Source organism: Pongo abelii, chromosome 19 (genome assembly GCF_028885655.2).
Source record: "Pongo abelii isolate AG06213 chromosome 19, NHGRI_mPonAbe1-v2.0_pri, whole genome shotgun sequence".
Lineage (NCBI taxonomy): Eukaryota > Metazoa > Chordata > Mammalia > Primates > Hominidae > Pongo > Pongo abelii.
Window position 1 is genome coordinate 75,701,770 of NC_072004.2, and position 18,202 is coordinate 75,719,971.

General features: G+C 56.1%; 1 protein-coding gene across 1 annotated transcript in view; it reads right to left on the minus strand.

The window, feature by feature from the left end:
* Window positions 1–483: 483 nt before the first annotated feature.
* ARHGAP27 (Rho GTPase activating protein 27) overlaps window positions 484–18,202 on the minus strand; it is a gene marked incomplete at its 5' end in the record, with an annotated part of 31,986 nt that continues 14,267 nt past the window's right edge. The window contains 16 exon segments of the mRNA NM_001132747.1: window positions 484–2,208; window positions 2,312–2,417; window positions 2,551–2,685; window positions 2,774–2,851; window positions 3,054–3,152; window positions 3,236–3,358; window positions 3,484–3,595; window positions 4,523–4,621; window positions 9,268–9,372; window positions 10,173–10,263; window positions 10,583–10,650; window positions 10,823–10,888; window positions 10,998–11,081; window positions 11,154–11,234; window positions 11,477–11,659; window positions 12,313–12,720. Of these exon segments, the coding sequence (NP_001126219.1) occupies window positions 2,031–2,208; window positions 2,312–2,417; window positions 2,551–2,685; window positions 2,774–2,851; window positions 3,054–3,152; window positions 3,236–3,358; window positions 3,484–3,595; window positions 4,523–4,621; window positions 9,268–9,372; window positions 10,173–10,263; window positions 10,583–10,650; window positions 10,823–10,888; window positions 10,998–11,081; window positions 11,154–11,234; window positions 11,477–11,659; window positions 12,313–12,354 (1,650 nt within the window). The 3' untranslated portion in view covers window positions 484–2,030.

The following is an 18,202-nucleotide window of genomic DNA, read 5'->3' on the forward strand; positions in this document are numbered from 1 at the left end:
TACTGTCTGTCTAGTTTCACCCTTGGACTCAAATGAGAGGGGTCCCTGCCATGGGTCCTCTGCAGGAGAAGGCTCCTGTGTCTGTGGCTCTCCCCACAGGATGAGGAATCTGGGGAGCCCTCTTGAAGCCTGGACCCGCCCTTTAGAACGTGCTTCTGATACATGGGGCCCCAGCATGCCCTGCCCAAATAGCTCCAAGCCCATTCCCTCAAGGGGGACTACGTCACCAGTGGGGTAGCCAAGTTGCAGCTGGCTGCAGGGGGTATGGGCAGTTTGGACACATGGACTATGATGTCCACATATGTGCCCGTGAGCCTCTGCTTGGGGGAGGAGGGCTCTGTGGTGGGGAAGATGAGAGGGAAGGCTGAGCCCAGGGCCTGCCCTTCTTCGGCCACCACATTTGGGCATGGAACTTGGAAAAGTCAAAGGAGTTTAAATTAGAACCTGGCCTTCCAGGTCATTATCAAGACACATTTGTCAAAGTAGGAGAATAGAACATATTTTATTTAAAGGTTGTTAGCTTGATTGATAACTTTTAAATATTTAGACATATGGTATGAAGCCCCTGTGTGTACTCTTGCCCTGGCCCTGCTGGCAATGGGGTGGGCTGGGGTCAGCCTCACCCATCAGACCACAAGCTCCACCAGGGCAGGTAGCTCATGCAGTGCCCCTGCCCAGAGCCACAGCACCTGGCACAGAAGAGCAGACAATAAATACCGGCTGTGAGAAACAAATGGGATAATCCAAGCCGAATGCTTGGCATGGTGCAAATGTCCAATAAATATCAGCTGTCATTGTCTGTTGAATAAATGAACAGGTGGGTGGGTGGGGCTGGGGGCCAAGAGCCACAAGCTGAGATGGCTTGTGTCTGAGGAGGGAAGGGACCCGCTGTTCCCTGGGGTTCACGCTTCCTTTCTTGAGGTTGTGTCCTCCTTCCCCACACCCTGCAGGCCTGCCCAGATCTTCATGGCAAAGCGGGCCCCAAATGGGCGTACTTGTGTGTCAGAGTGCCAAGAGGGGCTGGGAGCTCCTGCTAGGGCTATGTCCCCCTCCCCTAGGACAGAACAGCTGGGACAGGTTCCCTCTTTGCCTTCAGGGGCCTCCCCAGGTCCAGACAGAACACACCCAGCTTAGTTCCTTTCTTTTCGCATAGGCCCAAAGGTTGGAGGGGTGGTAGCTGAAAGAACTGATTTCCCCCCTACCCAGGCTATACTCTGGTGTGGGAGGAGCCTTTTCTGGGGAAGGAGGTCACTCACTAGACCTTGAGCAAGTCACACTGCTGCTGCAGGCCTCAGCGTCCTTGTCTGTGAAATGGGATGGCGTGTGGAACTGCTGCACGCGGAGCGGCAGACGCAAGGTGTGCACTTGGTGAATGGGAAGAAGCCTTGCACAGAACACCAGTGGGTCAGGGACAGCAGAGGCCCGGGACCCCCAACAGGAAAGCAGATGAAACTGGCCCACAGCCAGCCTGTGAGAGGCTCAGGCAGGAGGTCATCCCTGAGGCCTCAGGAGGATAGCTTCAGCCGCCCACGCCGAAGGCTGGGTCAGTCCTGTTTCCACAGTGGGGAAGTGATCACAGCTGCTTCAGGACTGGCACAGTGCCAGCACAGGGCCAGGGCCCACAGGGTCTCTGTGAAGGCCTCCACGAGGTGAGGGCCAGAAGCAGCCAGGAAGCCCCCCATCAAACTCCTCCTCCCAGCACCTACCATTCCAGAAAACAAACTCTCACTCCCACACACGCTATCGCACACGCACAGTAGGCGCGATGCAACAGAGAAAAAACCTAATTAACCCCCAAACAGGACGTAACGGGGAGGGGAGTGGGGGATGGGGAGTTGGGGGGAAGGAATCACATTTTGCAAACTGCCCCCTAGGGGTCACCGTACCCTCAGAACCGAGGGTGCAGAAGTCGCACCGGCCTGCGGCTATGCACTGGCGGAGGGTCCCAGAGAGAAGGCCCGGCTGCGTGGCCTCCGCAGCCCAGCTTGTGTGGCAGGACCGCGGCCGCCGCCCCAGTCACAGGCCAGCAGTCAGTGCGGCGGGAAGATGTCCGCGCACTGCTGCAGGATGAGCTCCACCACCTGGTTCTGGAACACCATGGTCATGGGCATGCTGGTCTCTTCCACCTCGGGCCGCAGCAGCGTGGGCCCGAACACAATGGCCACGCTCTGCACCGACATGCGGTTCTGCTCGCCGTGCTCGATCACCCTGTGGCAGGGGTGGGTGGGTTCAGGGCTCCGAACTGCGGGGAGGCTCTGGGGGCTCCAGCCGGGACCTGCCTCCCCCTTCCCGCGCGGCCCCCCCGGCTCACCGGCAGAGATGCTGGAAGAGCATCCTCAGAGTGTCGTGGTTGGGGGCGGGCAGCGAGCGCACCAAGTCACGCACACAGCGGCTGCGCTGGGCCTGGTCCTGCAACTCTGGGTGAGGGAAGGTTTAGAGGGAGGGAGTCGGAATGGGAGGTAGGGGGTGTCGGCTGGGCGAGGGGAGCCTGCTAAAGGGGTGGCCCGCCACGCCCCTACCCCATCCGCCCCACCTGCCCCAGGTGCTCACTGATGGCCGCAATGAACTGGCGGAAGTGCGAGAAGGGGAAGAGGGGCTCGGGCAGCTCCCGAAAGAAGAGCTTCAGGGCTCCGGTGATAACGTGGACGTCCTCCCAGCGCCCATCGTCCAGGTCAAGGCGCTCATCTGTGGCGGAGGAAAGGAGGAGGACGGAGGGAAGTCAGTACCCCTCGCGCCTTCAGGCACTGGGGCAGGGGTTGGGGACGGGCCTCACCGTGGTCCACCTTATAGCGTAGCTTCTGGATGGTGGCTAGGTTTCCACTGATGCGGTACAGCCCGTCGATGTCCAGCCCTGGGCCAGAGGGAGGCGCTGATACCGGGTTCAAGGATGGGGGTAGAGTGGGGCTACGGGTCCCTGCTATGACTCCCACTCGGGGCCTCCCGTACTTTCCCCCTGGACCGTGCGTCCATCCAGAGGTCTCCAGCCTGCAGTCCTGGCAGGAGGCCTGCGGGCACCCCACTGCCTGCCGCCCTCACCCCCGCAGCGCACGTACCGCGGGCCTCGACGGCGCGGATGCACTGCTGCACGAAGCGTGGCACCCGGCTCCTCTCGCGCTCACACAGCGTGGCCAGCGCGCAGCCGAACACCTGGTCTAGGGCAGAGGCTCATCAGCTCCTGCCCAGCCTGCGCCCCGTCCCGGTCCCCGGGTCCCCGCCCCCCGCAGGCCTCGGGTACCTTTGATGTAGCCCTTCTCCCGCAGCGACTGCAGTGTGGGCCGCCTCTGGAGGAACTTGCGGAGCTTGTGCCGGACCTTGCTCACGTCGCTCTCCAGGCCCCCGGGGCTCAGGGCGGGCGTGGCTGACGCGGGGAAAGGCAGGACTGAGTCAGGAGGCAGCGCCAGGGCAGGCCAGGCAGGCCCCAGCAATCGTCATTCCCCAGGAGAGGCCTCCTGGAGCCTCCACCCCATCCTGCCTTGCGCACACCTGCATTCGGTCGCGCGTCCTCCTCTTTCTCCTGCCAGCTTCCCAGGCGCTCACTCGACCCGAAGTCCGCTCTGCTGCTCTCGCTCTCCTCCTCTGGGGGCAGCTCTGCGGACTGGATTCCCATAGCCTCAGAGAGGCGGGGCCTTGAGCCAGCTGCGGGTCCTTCCAGGATGGGGCAAGGGACCCGAAATGCACTCCCAACAGGCATGGCCTGGAGACCCTCAGCGAAGAGTCCTCTCTTCCCTTAACCAGGTTAACTCTCCTTACCTCCACCAGTGAGCCTGAGAACATTCACCTCCCTTAGCTGCATGGAGCCCTTAAGGTGCAGACACAGTCATCCTGTTCTCCCACACCCCTTCCTATCCTGGCGACTCCTACCCACCTGGTACCTTCTTTCTCTATTTTCCTCAGCTCCTCTAACTAGGTCAGCATTCTGCTCAATACGTGGCTCCCAGTTCTGAGCCTGCACCTCCAGCTGTGGCCGGAGCACTGCCAACAACTGCACCAATATCACCTCTCTGGCTCTGGATTCCTACCTCTATTAATACAGCCAAAAGCTGCACTCAGTGTTGGCTCATAGGGAATTAAGGGTCAAAAAGCCCCAGGTCATTTCCAGGTCAGTAGTTGTCAGAGGGCCCCTGTCCTAGCTCTACTTATGCAATTGGTATTTTGAGCCTTAAAAAAATGGTCGACTATTGAAATCAATCCTTTAAAATTGTATCTGCTAGTTTCAGCCTGCCATTGGTTGGCTTGCAGAGTATTTATTTGGCCTTCTGCCTCGTGTGAAATGGGAAATTCCTTTAGAATGTGCCCCTACCCTCACCTGGAGAGTCTTCCTGCAGGGCCAGCCCCAGAGCTGGATTCACAGACTTACAGAAGGCAGTTTCTTCAGCAGGCTACCCTGCCATCCTAGCCATTAGTGGGGACTGCATTTGCATTACCCACTGGTACCTTAGCGCTCCCTGAGCCTGAGCAGAGGGCCCCACTCATAATGGCCACCCCCTCCCCACCACCCCTAGAGGCCCTGGGCTCTGCTTACCAGCTCCTGGATGCCCTGAGCAATGGCCTTATGCCAGGTGCTGATGATGGCCTCTGAGTCATGCTGGATCAGGTACTCGGAGCCATCTCGGCTCCGCAGCTGGAGGGACACAAGTCAGTGGGTCATCTCTGGTACCCTGGGTCTGCCCTGGGGGTCGGCCCTAGTTGGGGGTAGGTACAGAGATAGAGGTGACCTGTCCCTGACCCCAGGCACTCAGAGCTTAATGGAGCAAGGGCCTCACCCCAGGCCAAGTCTTGGATCTTCTGCCTCACATAAAGCAGTGGCTGACAGCATCTCTGTGTTACAGATGAGCAAACTGAGGCTCAGCAAGTTTTAGCTGCTTCCTCATGGGCACACAGCTAGTGAGTGATGAGCACAGAGCTACATGGCTCAATTGTCTGGTACACCTTCCCTCCCCCATCCTGCCTCCCTGCAAGCCACAGAACATGGCAGGCCTCATGCAGAGCACTGGCCTGCAAACTAGGTGAAAGAAACTTCCTATGTGAGGCCAGGCGCGATGGCTCACACCTGTAATCCCAGCACTTTGGGAGGCCGAGGAGGGCAGATCATGAGGTCAAGAGTTTGAGACCAGCCTGGCCAACATGGTGAAACCCCGTCTCTACTAAAAAATACAAAAATTAGCCAGGCATGGTGGGGGGCTCCTGTAATCCCGGCTACTTGGGAGGCTGAGGCAGAAGAATTGCTTGAACCCGGGAGGTGGAGGTTACAGTGAGCCGAGATCACGCCACTGCACTTCATCCTGGGCGACAGAGCAAGACTCCGTCTCAAAAAAAAAAAAAAAAAAAAAACCCAGAAGCTTCCTATGTTGAGACCCCTGTCTACTAGAAGCAACAGTGAATATAGGGAGAGAGGATTTGAAAGCCAATCATGGCTGATCCCAGTAAAAGCAAGGTCTCCCCTTGCCCCTCCCCATACACACACTGAGGACTCAGAAACGTTGTCCCACCTTCTGCAGCCAGGAGTCCCCACCACCTCCCACACTCCAGCCTGGGCAACACATCTTCTGTTAGCCTGCTTCATCATGAAGCAGAAATCAAACAAAACACCAGAGGGAAACTTGCCACCGCAGGACTGATGCTCAAAGCCCTTTCTGAGTTGGATGGCAGCTTAGATGGATTCCTTATCAGCCTCTGGCTCTGAGGACCCAGTGTTCCAGGTTAATGTGAATGTTTGGCGGCAACAGCTCACACCAACCCTGCCCTTTCGGTTCAGCGAGAGTCAGAGACAACAGAAACTGTCTCAGACCCCAGGACACAACTTCTAGAATTGGAATGGACTATCTTCGGCTGTCCTTTTAAACTTATACTTGCAGACTATTTAAACTGCTTTTTAAAATGAAAAGAGGCTGGGCGCGGTGGCTCATGCCTGTAATCCCAGCACTTTGGGAGGCTGAGGCGGGTGGATCATGAGGTCAGGAGTTGGAGACCATCCTGGTTAACACAGTGAAACCCCGCCTCTACTAAAAATGCAAAAAATTAGCTGGGCCTGGTGGCACGCACCTGTAGTCCCAGCTACTCGGGAGGCTGAGGCAGGAGAATCGCTTGAAGCCAGGAGGCAGAGATTGCAGAGAGCCGAGATCGCGCCACTGCACTCCAGCCAGGGCAACAGAGAAACACTCTGTCTCAAAGAAAAGAAAATGGCATATCCCATCCCCTAGCCCTCCCCTGCAAAGGATAGAGCACCTTCAAGAGGCAGATAACACAGCCTCACTCTAATCAAAGCAGACAAGAGCCCTGCTCAAGATTATCCCAAAGAATGGCTTGACAACACTTCTAAAACAACAGCCATGACTTTTGGCAGCTCTCTCAAAACATAATCAGTTCGTATTTGCAAGTTTCATATAGAGGGCAAAGCTGTATCGTTACATAGCAATGTATTTCACAAAATATTCACCCCCAGCCAGGCACAACGGCTCATGCCCATAATCCTAGTGCTTTGGAAGGGCAAGATGGGAGGAGTCCTTGAGATCAGGAGTTCAATCCTGGGCAATATTGTGAGACCCTATATCTAGAAAAATTTTTAAAAATTAGCCAGGCATGCTGGTGTGCACCTATACTTCCAGCTACTCGGGAGGCTGAAGCGACAGCATCGCTTCAGCCCAGGAGTTGGAAGCTGCAGTGAGCTATGATCAAGCCACTGCACTCCAGCCTGGGCAACACAGTAAGACCCTATCTCTAAGAACAAACAAATAAACAAAACATTTATCCTGCTGACTGCATAGGCAAATGCTAGCAGCTTTCAGGGGACTGTTGCTGAAGTTTTCTGTAACTTGGGGTAACTAGGAAGACCTGCTGTGAAAATTTCCTGGGCCCAACAAAGCCATCCATCCTCAATGATATAAAATTTGGGGCTGTCTCTTGAGGAAAACCCTGGAGCTGCCTACAGGCCACCCTGCATGGAGGGAGGATGGTCAGCAGTCAACCAGGAGGCAGGGGCTTGTGATTTCCATTCAGGCCTGCCCACCTTCCCACTGGCCTGAGCAGCACCTGCCTTCCAGTCCTTGCCAGCAAAGACAACTCAAAAAGCCCTATTCTGAAACTGTCATCAAAAGTCCATCAGTGATGACCTTCATTGAGAACTGTTTGAAAGATATCCCTATCCCTCAAAGTCAGGGGAGAAACATGACTAGCAAAGGTGATGTCTCAGACCGGGCATGGTGGCTCACACCTGTAATCCCAGCACTTTGGGAGGCCAAGGCAGGTAAATCACCTGAGGCCAGTAGTTTGAGACCATCCTGGCCAACATGGTGAAACCCTGTCTTTACTAAATACAAAAAAATTAGCCAGGCATGGTGGCAGGCACCTGTAGTCTCAGCTACTCGGGACGCTGAGGCAGGAGAATCACTTGAATCCGAGAGGCAGAGGTTGCAGTGAGCCAAGATTGCACCACTGCACTTCAGCCTGGGCAACAGAGTGAGACTCTGGATAATAATAATAATAATAATAATAATAATAATAATAAAGGTGATGTCTCTCCTCAATTTAACACCATAGCAGATATTGTTAGTTGATCACAGAACTCTATCCTGCCAAGCCCATAGAAGGCTTCAGAATTCTTCTCAAGAAGGCTCCAGGCTAGGCACAGTGGCTCACACCCATAATCCCAACCCTTTGGGAGGCTGAGGCTGGAGGATCACTTGAGGCCATGAGTTTGAGACCTGCCTGGGCAACATAGTGAGCCCCCATCTCTATAAAAACTAAAATTAGCCAGATGTGATGGAACGCGCCTGTAGTCCTAGCTACTTGGAAGCCTTAGGTGGGAAGATCGCTTGAGCCCAGGGGCTTGTGGTTTCAGTGAGCTATGACCGTGCCACTGCACTTCAGCCTGGGCAACAGAGCAAGACCTTGTCTCTAAAAACAAAAACAAAAAATAAAAACAAAAACAAAATCCCACAAGACTCCAGACCTACTCATCAGAGTAGCTCATGAGATGAAACCAGTTTTCCAACTTCGCTTTGTAGATATCCTGGCTCCAGAACTGAATGGAGCTTGGTGAATAATCAGGAAACTACACACTCAGGTTCCTTGCAGAATTGTTTTTTCCAAGCTTAGACATGAGGTCATGCTCTTGGCCCTCATCATAATGATGCTACCTGAAGCAGCCCCGGATCCTGAATTAAACCTCCCTGGAGCTGTTTTGCAGGGTACCTGCCTTGTGCTTCCAGATCCCATGTTCATGGAGCTACACACATGAAATTTAAGAGTGAAGAGTTAGGAAAAAGCTTTGATTCCCTCAACATCTGGGTGGGTTTTATTATTTGTTCAAAAACAAAGAGACATGCACCTGATAGCCCCTCTCTTTTCACCTTACCTAGCAGGAAAGTCGGAGCTAAATTTTCTTCAGTAACCACCACCTTAGCACCCATACATCATCTGCCCCCTAATTCCTCTCCATCTTGAGTCCCATCTCTTACTTGTTTTTCGTGGTCCTGGCTTTTCAGTGAATTTGCCAGTTCACCACATGTGTTTCTGTTGTGCTCTGCCTCAAACCTTCTAGGGACTGAGGTCAGGGTAAGAGTAGTTTAAAAACAAGACAACACGTGGACAGTGAAGGATGTGGCATTGGGAGTACCCTTTCTGGGTCTTCTCTCCCTTCCTGCGGGGGTAGCATGGTAGTCCTCTCCACTGCCCCAGTTTATTCACTGGGGATGCAGTCCAGTCGGAAATGGGGCTCTGGCTCAGGGGCAGGGAAGGAGATCTGGGTAGAAAAATGTTTCCCAACCAGGCCTGTCACAGTAAGCAGCCAGGGACAGGGAGCCTCCTGTCTCTCTCAGGCTGGGACGAGGGCTGCCATTCTAGTCATGAGAATTTCCTCTCCCGGAGGCCCTACTCCTCACTACCCTCCAGGGCAAGGATTATTATTAACTCAGCTCCTGGAGAGGGAACTGCAGAATCTGTGATGTTAGAAATACAGGACAGGTCCCCTGGGGCGGGGGTGCAGTGTTGGCCTTGAGCCCTGAGAATGGTAGCCCCAATTCTTCCCAGGTCCTCCTTCTTGGGGCTTGCCTACAGTAAGGGTCCCAGAGCACTGCCAACAACTGCACCAGTATCACCTCTCTGGCTCTAGATTCCTACATCTATAATACAGCCAAAAGCTGCACTCAGTGTTGGCTCATAGGGAATTAAGGGTCAAAAACCCCCAGGTCATTTCCAGGTCAATAGTTGTCAGAGGGCTGGCAGGCATCACTAAGCCCCTTCCCCCTTCTCCCCAACTCTGCCACTCACCTCCAGCACATTCTTCCTACTGGATTTGTCTTTGGGGGCCCAGGAGAGAATGGCCCCCCTCAGCTCCACTGTGTATTCAGGGGTGGAAAACTTGGAAGGCTGCCTCTGTGGGAGAGGGAGGAAGGTCACAGGGAGCCCTCAGCTCAGATGTGTCTGCTGTGGCACTCCGACCCTAGGAATAGGATGGGGTCACTGGCATGGCCAGGAAACAACTCTGGGGAAAAAAGCCCCAAGGGTTCCTGAATGCGGAGACCCTGATGCTTCTTAACCATGGAGCCTGCTGGCTGGCATGTCCACTGCTGCCCACCCACCCAGGGGAGGACAGGAAAGGAGTGCAGTCTGCATCCCTGCAAGCAGGTGCGCCCGCCCCCAGCCTCCCTGCCCTCCAGGCTGGAGCTGGCCACCCTCAAGACTGTTCCCCATCTCCAATGGGCTAAAACTACTTGTCTTGGAGTGAATCTGCCAGTATCAACCCCTTCCTGCCAAGGCCCAGCTCCTCTGACACTCATGGACCACTCTCTCAGACCTGGTCATCTCCAAGCCAGATTAGATAGAGCAGATGGGGGCTGGGCACAGTGGCTCACGCCTGTAATCTCAGCACTTGGGGAGGTTGAGGTGGGTGGATCACCTGAGGTCAAGAGTCCAAGACCAGTCTGGCCAACATAGTGAAACCCCATCTCTACTAAAAACACAAAAAGTAGCTGCACATGGTAGCACATGCCTGTAGTCCCAGCTACTCGAGAGGCTGAGGCAGGAGCACTCAGGAGGCAGAGCTTGCAGTGAGCCGAGATTACACCACTGCACTCCAGCCTGGGTGACAGAGCGAGACTGCGTCTCAAAAAAAATAAAAATAAAAATAAAAAAAAGCAGATGGGGTGGTCCCTGCCCTGAGGGCCTGGCCTTACCAGGCCGCCTGCAGCCGAGGTCTTTGAGTCCTTGAAGAATGTCAGGACGCCACCCTCCAGCACAGTCCAGGAGGCACTCCAGTGCTTCTTCCTAGGTAGGGGTGGGGAAGTGGGGGTGGCAGGACTTAGATTTGGTCCTGGGCTGAGGGCCCCTCCTACCCCAGGAACAAGTCAGAGCTTAGGAACACAGGCTAGGGTACCCCATTATGAGGGCTGGAATCCCGACTCTAACACCTAGCAGCCGAGGGATCTTGAGCAAGTCACTTTATCTCACAGTGTCTCAGGGTCCACTGAGGACCACTCACGAAGTTGTTGTGAGGATTAATAAGAGCCTCGCATACAGGAAGTGCTCAGTGAACATCGTCACCAAGGTCCACCCTGCCCCGGCCTGAGTGTAGATGGGCTCTCACCGGAGCCGCTTTCCCTTGTCTGCCGTCTTGGTGCGATGGAGCACCCCTGCCTTGTCCAAGGTCTTGGTCTAAGAGAGAGAAGAGAGAGCAGGTGCAAGAGTGGGTAGTTAAGGGGTGAGCTATGGGGAGTAGAGGCTGGTCACCTGCTCAGCTGCCACTCTCTATGGTCTGGGCCCGTGTCTCCACTGAACCCTCCTCGCCAGCCCCACCACCTGGCTGGGGGTAGGGGGTGATGCCTACCCTCACAGCAGCTGTGGCAGGAGAGACTTCCTCCCAGCTCCCAACCTCATCCAGCTCTGCTGGGACCTATGGGGGAGACAGATATATCCCACCAAGTCCCTCCTCCCAGGACCTCCAGAAGCCCCCCACTGCTTATGTGGTGGTCCTGCCAGGACCTCAATGGCTCCTCCCCTACCTTCTCCTCTGGAGGGCTGGCCTGGGCTGGGGTGTCACCATCCTGGCTGGCTTTATGGATGCTTCGAGGGGCAGGGACAGGGACCTGGGGAGAAAGACACAGCCGTATGTAATCTCTTCCTCTCTCCCCAACACCCCTCTTTCCCCAGGTTGTTACCTGGGGCAGCTCCCATCGAACAGAGGAGTCCTCTGGATTGTAGAAGTATGGCTTCCCGTGGGGGTCCTCCAGCCTCACCCACTGTGGGGAGAGGAACGGTCAGGGCCTCCAGCCCAGCTCATGAGAGGGGAGGAAAAGGTTCCCTCTAACCAGGTTCCAAGACAGCACCAGGGAGTCTGGAGGGGCAGGTGCAGGTGACTGCGTTTGGCTCGTTTAGGCTCTGTGTGGGAGCTGCAATTTAGAGCACTGAGGCGACCTATTAGTGAGGAAGATTGTGGGGAGGACTCTGAGGCTGTCCGGGCCCATCTGCCCCCTGCCCCTACCTGCTCCTGGGTGAAGTGGTTGGTGTAGAGCATCTGCTTGTCCTGGCTGACATGACAAGACCAGCCGGGGGGTGTAGTCAAGGGAGAGGTAGGGCCGGGCTCACCGAAAGAGCCCACGGGAGAATAATCCTCCTCGGGGTAACTGGTCAGTGACTCGGGGTAGTCCGTCTCGGGAGTGGGGGGCTGCGGGGAACATAAGGTGGAGTCAGAGGCTTTGAGTGCCAGTACTGCCTGCCAGCCCCGCAGTTTTGGACCAGGCCCACCCCCTTGCCCTCTGGTCCCTGAGGCCGTGGGAGCAGGAGGCGGGGTCAGAAGCGCTCAGAGGTTGCTCTGCACCTCACCCTCTGGTCCCTGGGGCTGTGGGAGCAGGAGGTGGAGTCAGAGATACTCATAGGTAGCCCCGCCCACCCTGGCCCCGCCCCTCACCCTCTGGTCCCTGGGGCTGCGGGAGCAGGCGGGGTCAGAGGTAGCCCCGCCCACTCCAGCCCTGCCCCTCACCTTCTGGTCCCTGGGTCTGCAGAAACAGGAGGAGGGGTCAGAAGCGCTTAGAGGTAGCCCCACCCATCCTGCCCCACCCCTCACCCTCTGGTCCTTAGGTCTGTGGGAGCAGGAGGTGGGGTCAGAGGCGCTCAGAGGTAGCCCCGCCCACTCCAGCCCCGCCCTTCACCCTGGGTTCCCTGGGTCTGTGGGAGCAGGAGAAGGGGTCAAAGGCTCTCAGAGGTAGCCCCGCCCACCCATCACCACCCCTCACCCGTGTGTCCCTGGGCCTCTGGGAGCAGGAGGCGGGATCAGAGGCGCTCCGAGGTAGAACCGCCCACTCTGGCCCTGCCCCTCACCCGCGGGTCCCCGGGGCTGCCAGGGCTCAGGCCCGGCTGCATCTCCAACTCCTCCTCGGGATCGTTCTCGGCCTCGTCCTCCCAGGCCGTCTCGCCCGTCAGCGGGTTGTAGAAGAACACCCTGCGGCTCTCCTCATCCCAGTACTGGCCCCACTCGGTCTCAAGGCTCACGTGGCTGTCCACCGAGGCAGGGGAGGTGGCTGGGCTGGCGGCACCCTCGGCAGCCTCAAAGGGCGACTCCCAGGTGGTAACTCCCGTGTCTGGGTTGTAGTAGTAGGGGCGCCCGGTGCCCGCGTCCGTGTGCGTCTCCCACACCGGGCTGGGAAGGGGGGCTGCAGCGGCACCCGGTGAAGTGGCCCGGGGCTGCCTCTCTATGTTCGCGTACACGGGCTCCGGGGGGTCGTCCACCTGCGGGAGGAGAAAGGAGGAATTTTGTGTTTTCAGAAACCTTCCAAAATGGTAACAGAGGTCCCCTCTGGGCAGTGCGATTATAGGGGTTTATTTGTTTTTGTTTTACTTTCTTTAAACTTTTCTGCAGCCTCAAAATTTTGTACAACAAAGATTTTTAAAAATCACGTAAGTTCTGCCGACTGTGACACCATCACTAAGCCGTAAACTCCTTGAAAGGGGAAGTACCTGTTAGAAGTGGCCTCTTCTTGAGCTTTAGCCCCTTGGGCGACCTTCAGAAAGTCACACTACCTCTCTGCCTCAGTTTCCTGGGTGTAAAATGTCTGCTCTGTCCATTCCGGAAATTGTAGTGAAGACTGAATGAGGAAATGCTCTTGAAAGTACTTTGTGAAGTATTTAGTGCCCCAGACGGGTGGGTCAATTACATTAATTATATTTATCAATAATAATAAAACATCGATAACCCAGTTCTCACAACTGTGCACTCACAGAGGCAACTCAGAGGCTGGGCAGGAACTGAGAAGTGGCCTGGGGCGTGCCCCTGTTTATGGTGCCCATTCAGGGCCTTGCTGCATTCTTCTTTTTGAGACGGGGTCTAGCTCTGTCACCCAGGCTGGAGTGCGGTGGCACAATCTTGGCTCACTGCAACCGCCGCCTCCTGGATTCAAGCTGCATTCTTACAGCTCCATTGAGAGCTCCCACCCCACCCCACTCCCAGCCCAGAAAGCTCTGGGATTGGAATCAGTACCCTGTCTGGATTTGAGGACTGAACTTTCCAAGGTGAAGTTTACAGGTGTCAGAACCAATTCCAGACAAGAGAGGGAGACAGGACAGCCAGATGGGCTGGAGAATGGAGGAGCAAAGAGAGGTGAATTGTTTTACTCCACCCCAAAGGAGAGTGAGGGCAGCTGGGGGTTCAATCACAGAGAACATAAACCTAGCCATGCGTAAGCCTCCCGGAACAGAGGCTCTCCTGATTCACACCTCAGAGCTCCCTGCTGGCTGCAGGGCAAAGTCTAAGCCCTTAACCAGGCACAAGAGACAGTCCCTCACCGGCCTGTGCTTCCACTATTATTTCCTGCCACTCCTTGCCCCTTGCCTTGAACTTTAAGCTCCAGTAGCACCAGTTGCTAGAGGTCCCCACCTTCCCTGCTGTGTTTCCTCCAGGCCTAGGCTCATTTGCAGCCTGCCCAGGCCCATCTCTACCCCTTTTTTTGCCTGGCTGACTCCAATTCCTTCTTCAGGATTCAGCTCAGGTGCCCGGTTCCAGCTTTTTCCCGAGATTCCCCCCATCCCCGTGCCCCCACATTCACCCCAGCACCCTCGGCCCCACAGAGGGACAGATGACTACATTCTCAAACCCCAGGCAGCAGCATGGCATACGGAAATTACTACTATTTTCTTTTCTTTTTTTTTTTTTTTTTTGAGACGGAGTCTCGCTCTGTCGTCCAGACTGGAATGGAATGGTGTGATCTCGGCTCACTGCAACCTCCACCTCCTGGGTTCAAGCGATTCTCGTGCCTCAGCCTCCCGAGTAGCTGGCACTGCAGGCACGCACCACCATGCCTGGCTAATTTTTGTATTTTAGTAGAGATGGGGTTTTGCCCTGTTGGCCAGGCTGGTCTTGAACTCCTGACCTCAGGTGATCCGCCCACCAGGGCCTCCCAAAGTGCTGGGATTACAGGCATGAGCCACCGCACCCGGTCGATTACTACTATTTTCTAGGCATTCACAATACTTCAGGGGAAAGCAGATTTCCACATTTCAATTTTGTGTTTTTGGAAACTTTCCAAAATGCTAACAGAGGTCCCTTCTGAGCACTGTGATTATAGGGGTTTGTTTTTGTTTTGTTTTCTTTGAACTTTCCTGCAGCCTCAAAATTTTGTACTGCAAAACTTTTAAAACTTAAAAAAATTCACAGAGGTTCCTCTGCTGACTGTGACACCGTCACTAAGCTGTAAACTCCTCGAAAGAGGAAGCACCTGTTCAGGGTGGCCTCTCCCTGAGCCTTAGGCAGATGCCAAAAAAAAAAAATTCATTTTTCACCAAACTGATGCCAAAAAAGCAAACCAAACCAAAACAATGAAAAGAAGAAGGAAAAGAAGAACATTTGTTTACCCAACAAAGATTCGCCTGCTCTGTGCCAGGCACTGTTTGAGTCACGGGGAATACAGCAGGGAAGAAAGGGACACAAATCCCTCCCTGGCAGAGCTGGCACTCAAGTGCACCTGTGTGTAAATGATGGGGGTGATGAGCAAATGGACAGCATGTCAGTGCTGATCACTGCTAAGCAAGAAATGAAAACACTGTCAAAGAAGAGGATGTTACAGTTTTAGACAGGGTGCTGGTCCCCAGGCGCCGGGGGGGCAGGGAGAGCTGGGGATCCCAGCCCATCAGTTCTTTGCTCCTCTCCGCTTCCTCCAGGCTCCTGTGTGGCTGAGAGGGGACCTCCACCCCACTTGTCCTTTCTCTGCCCCCACCATAGCTCCGATGTGGCATCCTGTAGTCCAACCACAACAGGCCTCTCACTGGCCCCCAACAGAAAAGGCATCCTCTCAACTCGATGCGTTTGCTCCAGCTGTTCCCGCAGCCTGGAATTCCCTTCTCTGGTTCTCTGCCTACCCAAATCCTGCTCTCTCACGGTGCTCAGCTGACAAGCCTCTCCAGGGAGAGGTCAAACCTGCTGGCACTCTGCTCACTGCTCTGTTGAGGCCCAATGGCGTTCTGCCTTGGTGGGCAGCCAGTTGTCCAACCACCTGCCCACCTCCTCTGCCCCAAAAGGCAGGATTTTCTTGAGAGCAAGACTAAGGATAATGTAGCTGATTCCATTTGCCCCCCAGCAGCTGGGCCAATGCCCTGAAGCACACAGCAGGTCTGCCACAAACTGCTTGAGTACACAAGTCTAACCCATGCCCAGTTTCAGCAACAAACATGCCTGACATGACAGGAGAGCCTGGAATGAGCTTGAGCTTTCTGAGGAGGAGGGCTGGAGCCACAGACAGGAGATTCCTGGGGAGGGCAGGATGGAAGCAGCGGGGAGAGGAAGGCAGAGGGACCAGACACACCTCCCATCCTCCCAGCTGAACCCACTGGGGCAGGGGTTGAAAGGCTCCACCAGGGGTGGATGAGCTGATAAGGAGCAGGCTCTTTGGAGCAGGAATTTCTACTCGGCAGGCTGTGGGCCATGGTTCTGAGTCCACGAGGAGTCCCAGGCCAGTGAGGCTGATGGAGTCCTCACACGAAGGAATGTCCCCAGCAGGTACAGAGGAGATTTGGGAAGTAGAAGTTTAGGTCCCCAGCATGACAGGGCTGTCACAAGGAAGAGAAGATGTGGTATCACGCTGCAGGGGCACAGCAGCATTCCACTGAAGGAGGCATTCTGAGGACTGGGGCTGCCAGAGACACAGGCTGCTTCTGGAGGTAGTAAGGGGCCCTCACTGGAGGTGACTGAGCAGAGTCTACTCCCTGTTAGGGAAGGCACAGCCCTGTGGTGGGTGTTGAACTGCAGTGTCCTTCAGGCCCCTTCAAACTCTAGAACTCTTGGCAGACCCTGCACAGTGCTGAGATAGAGATGCTCTCCTCTCCTGGCAGAGCCTCAGCTGGGTTCTAACCAGCTCCTGGGGCCAGGTGCAGTCATGCCCTCCACATCCTCTGGCCTTCAAGGAGTTACAGCAGCGCCTGCCACCCCTACCCTCCTCCTTGCTCCTGTTCATGGAGGCCCAGACAAGACCCAGACGCAGCTCATAAGCAGGGGCCTGACTACGGGATCAATGGCTCTTGGGTCGCATCCTAGAGACAAGAAGTGGCCTTCCCACCTCAGGCCAGAGGAGGAGCCAAGAGGGACCCGGCTCTCAGGTTCCAGGCGGCCCAGGCCCCTGGCACTTCCTTACAGTGGTTCACCCCTTGTCTCCAGTTCCCTCCCCTGTCCACAAGCGGGTGGCAGCCCTGCCATTCTTGCCCCAAGCTGACCACCTCTTGGATGGGCAGGGCCTCCGAGAAGGAAAGAGAAAAGGAAGTATGAGCCCCAACTTCTAAGAGGCTGCCTGCTCTGAACCCCAGCTCACCCACCTCCTAACAGGGCTTGGGGTAGAGGCCCACTGGGCACCCCTTGACCCCAGCGTCCCCTACCTGTGCCCGCAATGCTCGACTCTGCCTCCTGGTCACTTTGGCGATCACGTCCACCATCCTGGCCCCTCTGAGCTGCTGGGACAGAGCCCTGGGAAGTTTTTGGGGGTGAAGCCCAGGGGCACTACCCCAGTGCTGGCACAGGGCAACAGGGAAACAAGAAGTTGCCGAGATGGCGGGAGGCTGAGACTCCAGCCCATTTCCTGTCAGGGCTGCGGAAGTGCTGCCTAAGTTGGGGCGGGTGGGGTGGAGGGGCCTCAGGTTGAGGGTTTTTTTATGCTTCTAGAAACACTGCTGGCTGCCACACTCAGTGCTCTAATGACCAGTGAGCCGCATCCCAGGCCCAGACATAGCCATGGTGTGGGCTGCACAGGGGAAGATCACGGCCAGACCCAGCCACAGCATGAACTGCACACAGAGAATCACGGCTGAGCCTGTGGGGGAGGGGCGCGCTTGCACAGACAGGGCGGGCAGAGGGGGCGCTGAGTGCTGGGGGCCTGGGCTGGCCTGGAGTGGCTCCTGGGGCGGAAACAGGACAATGAGTGGCTGTCCACTCCCTCTAGGCCCAGGGAGGGCGTGATGGGAAAGAGGAAGCTTGTGGGGGGAAGGGGAAGGGTTCCCAAAGAGGAAGGGGTCTGGGCAGATGTGATATCACAGGGAGCTGGCGTCTGGACTGTGCCAGCCCCGAGGAGGACAGGAAGGATTCTGACCATACCACTATCTGCCCACCTGACCACCTGGGTCTGTTTCCTCCAGACTCGGTCACCAAGATGCATGTGCCCTCCCACGCCTGCATGCCCACATGCGCCCACTCCCACTTGCGTGTCCACATATACGTGCACAAGTATGCCCGTGCCTGTCCCCTCCTCTCTAAGGACCCAGAGAAGAGGGCCAGGCACCAGCTTCTTCCAGGAGGAAGGCTAGATCTTCCTCCTGGCCTCTCTTCCTTCCCCCCATCGTGTGGGGGTGACAGACCCCAGCCACGCACAGTGGACACACGCCCTGAGTCAGAAGTTACAGCCCCGCCTCTGAGCCCATGGGTCCATCTTGTCTTCCCTCCTCCCTTAGAAGTGCTTCCTCCCCAGGCTTAAGGGCCAGGCAGCACTAAGCCCACCAGCCCACCCCTGCTAAGGCCACCTCCCTTCCTGGTCAGGCTCTGACCCCCACCCTCCCACTCTAGGCCCATCCTTCCTCCTCCGGAAGGAGGCTGTCTTTTTCTCCCCTGCCATGTCTCTCAGCCCCTCCTCTCCTGTACCCACTGTGGGCTGGGGACAAGGAACCTAAGCAGAGCCAGGCGCAGCGTGAATGTGGGGCACGAGACACATGGAAAGATCACACTAGGAGCAAGACTGGGCCC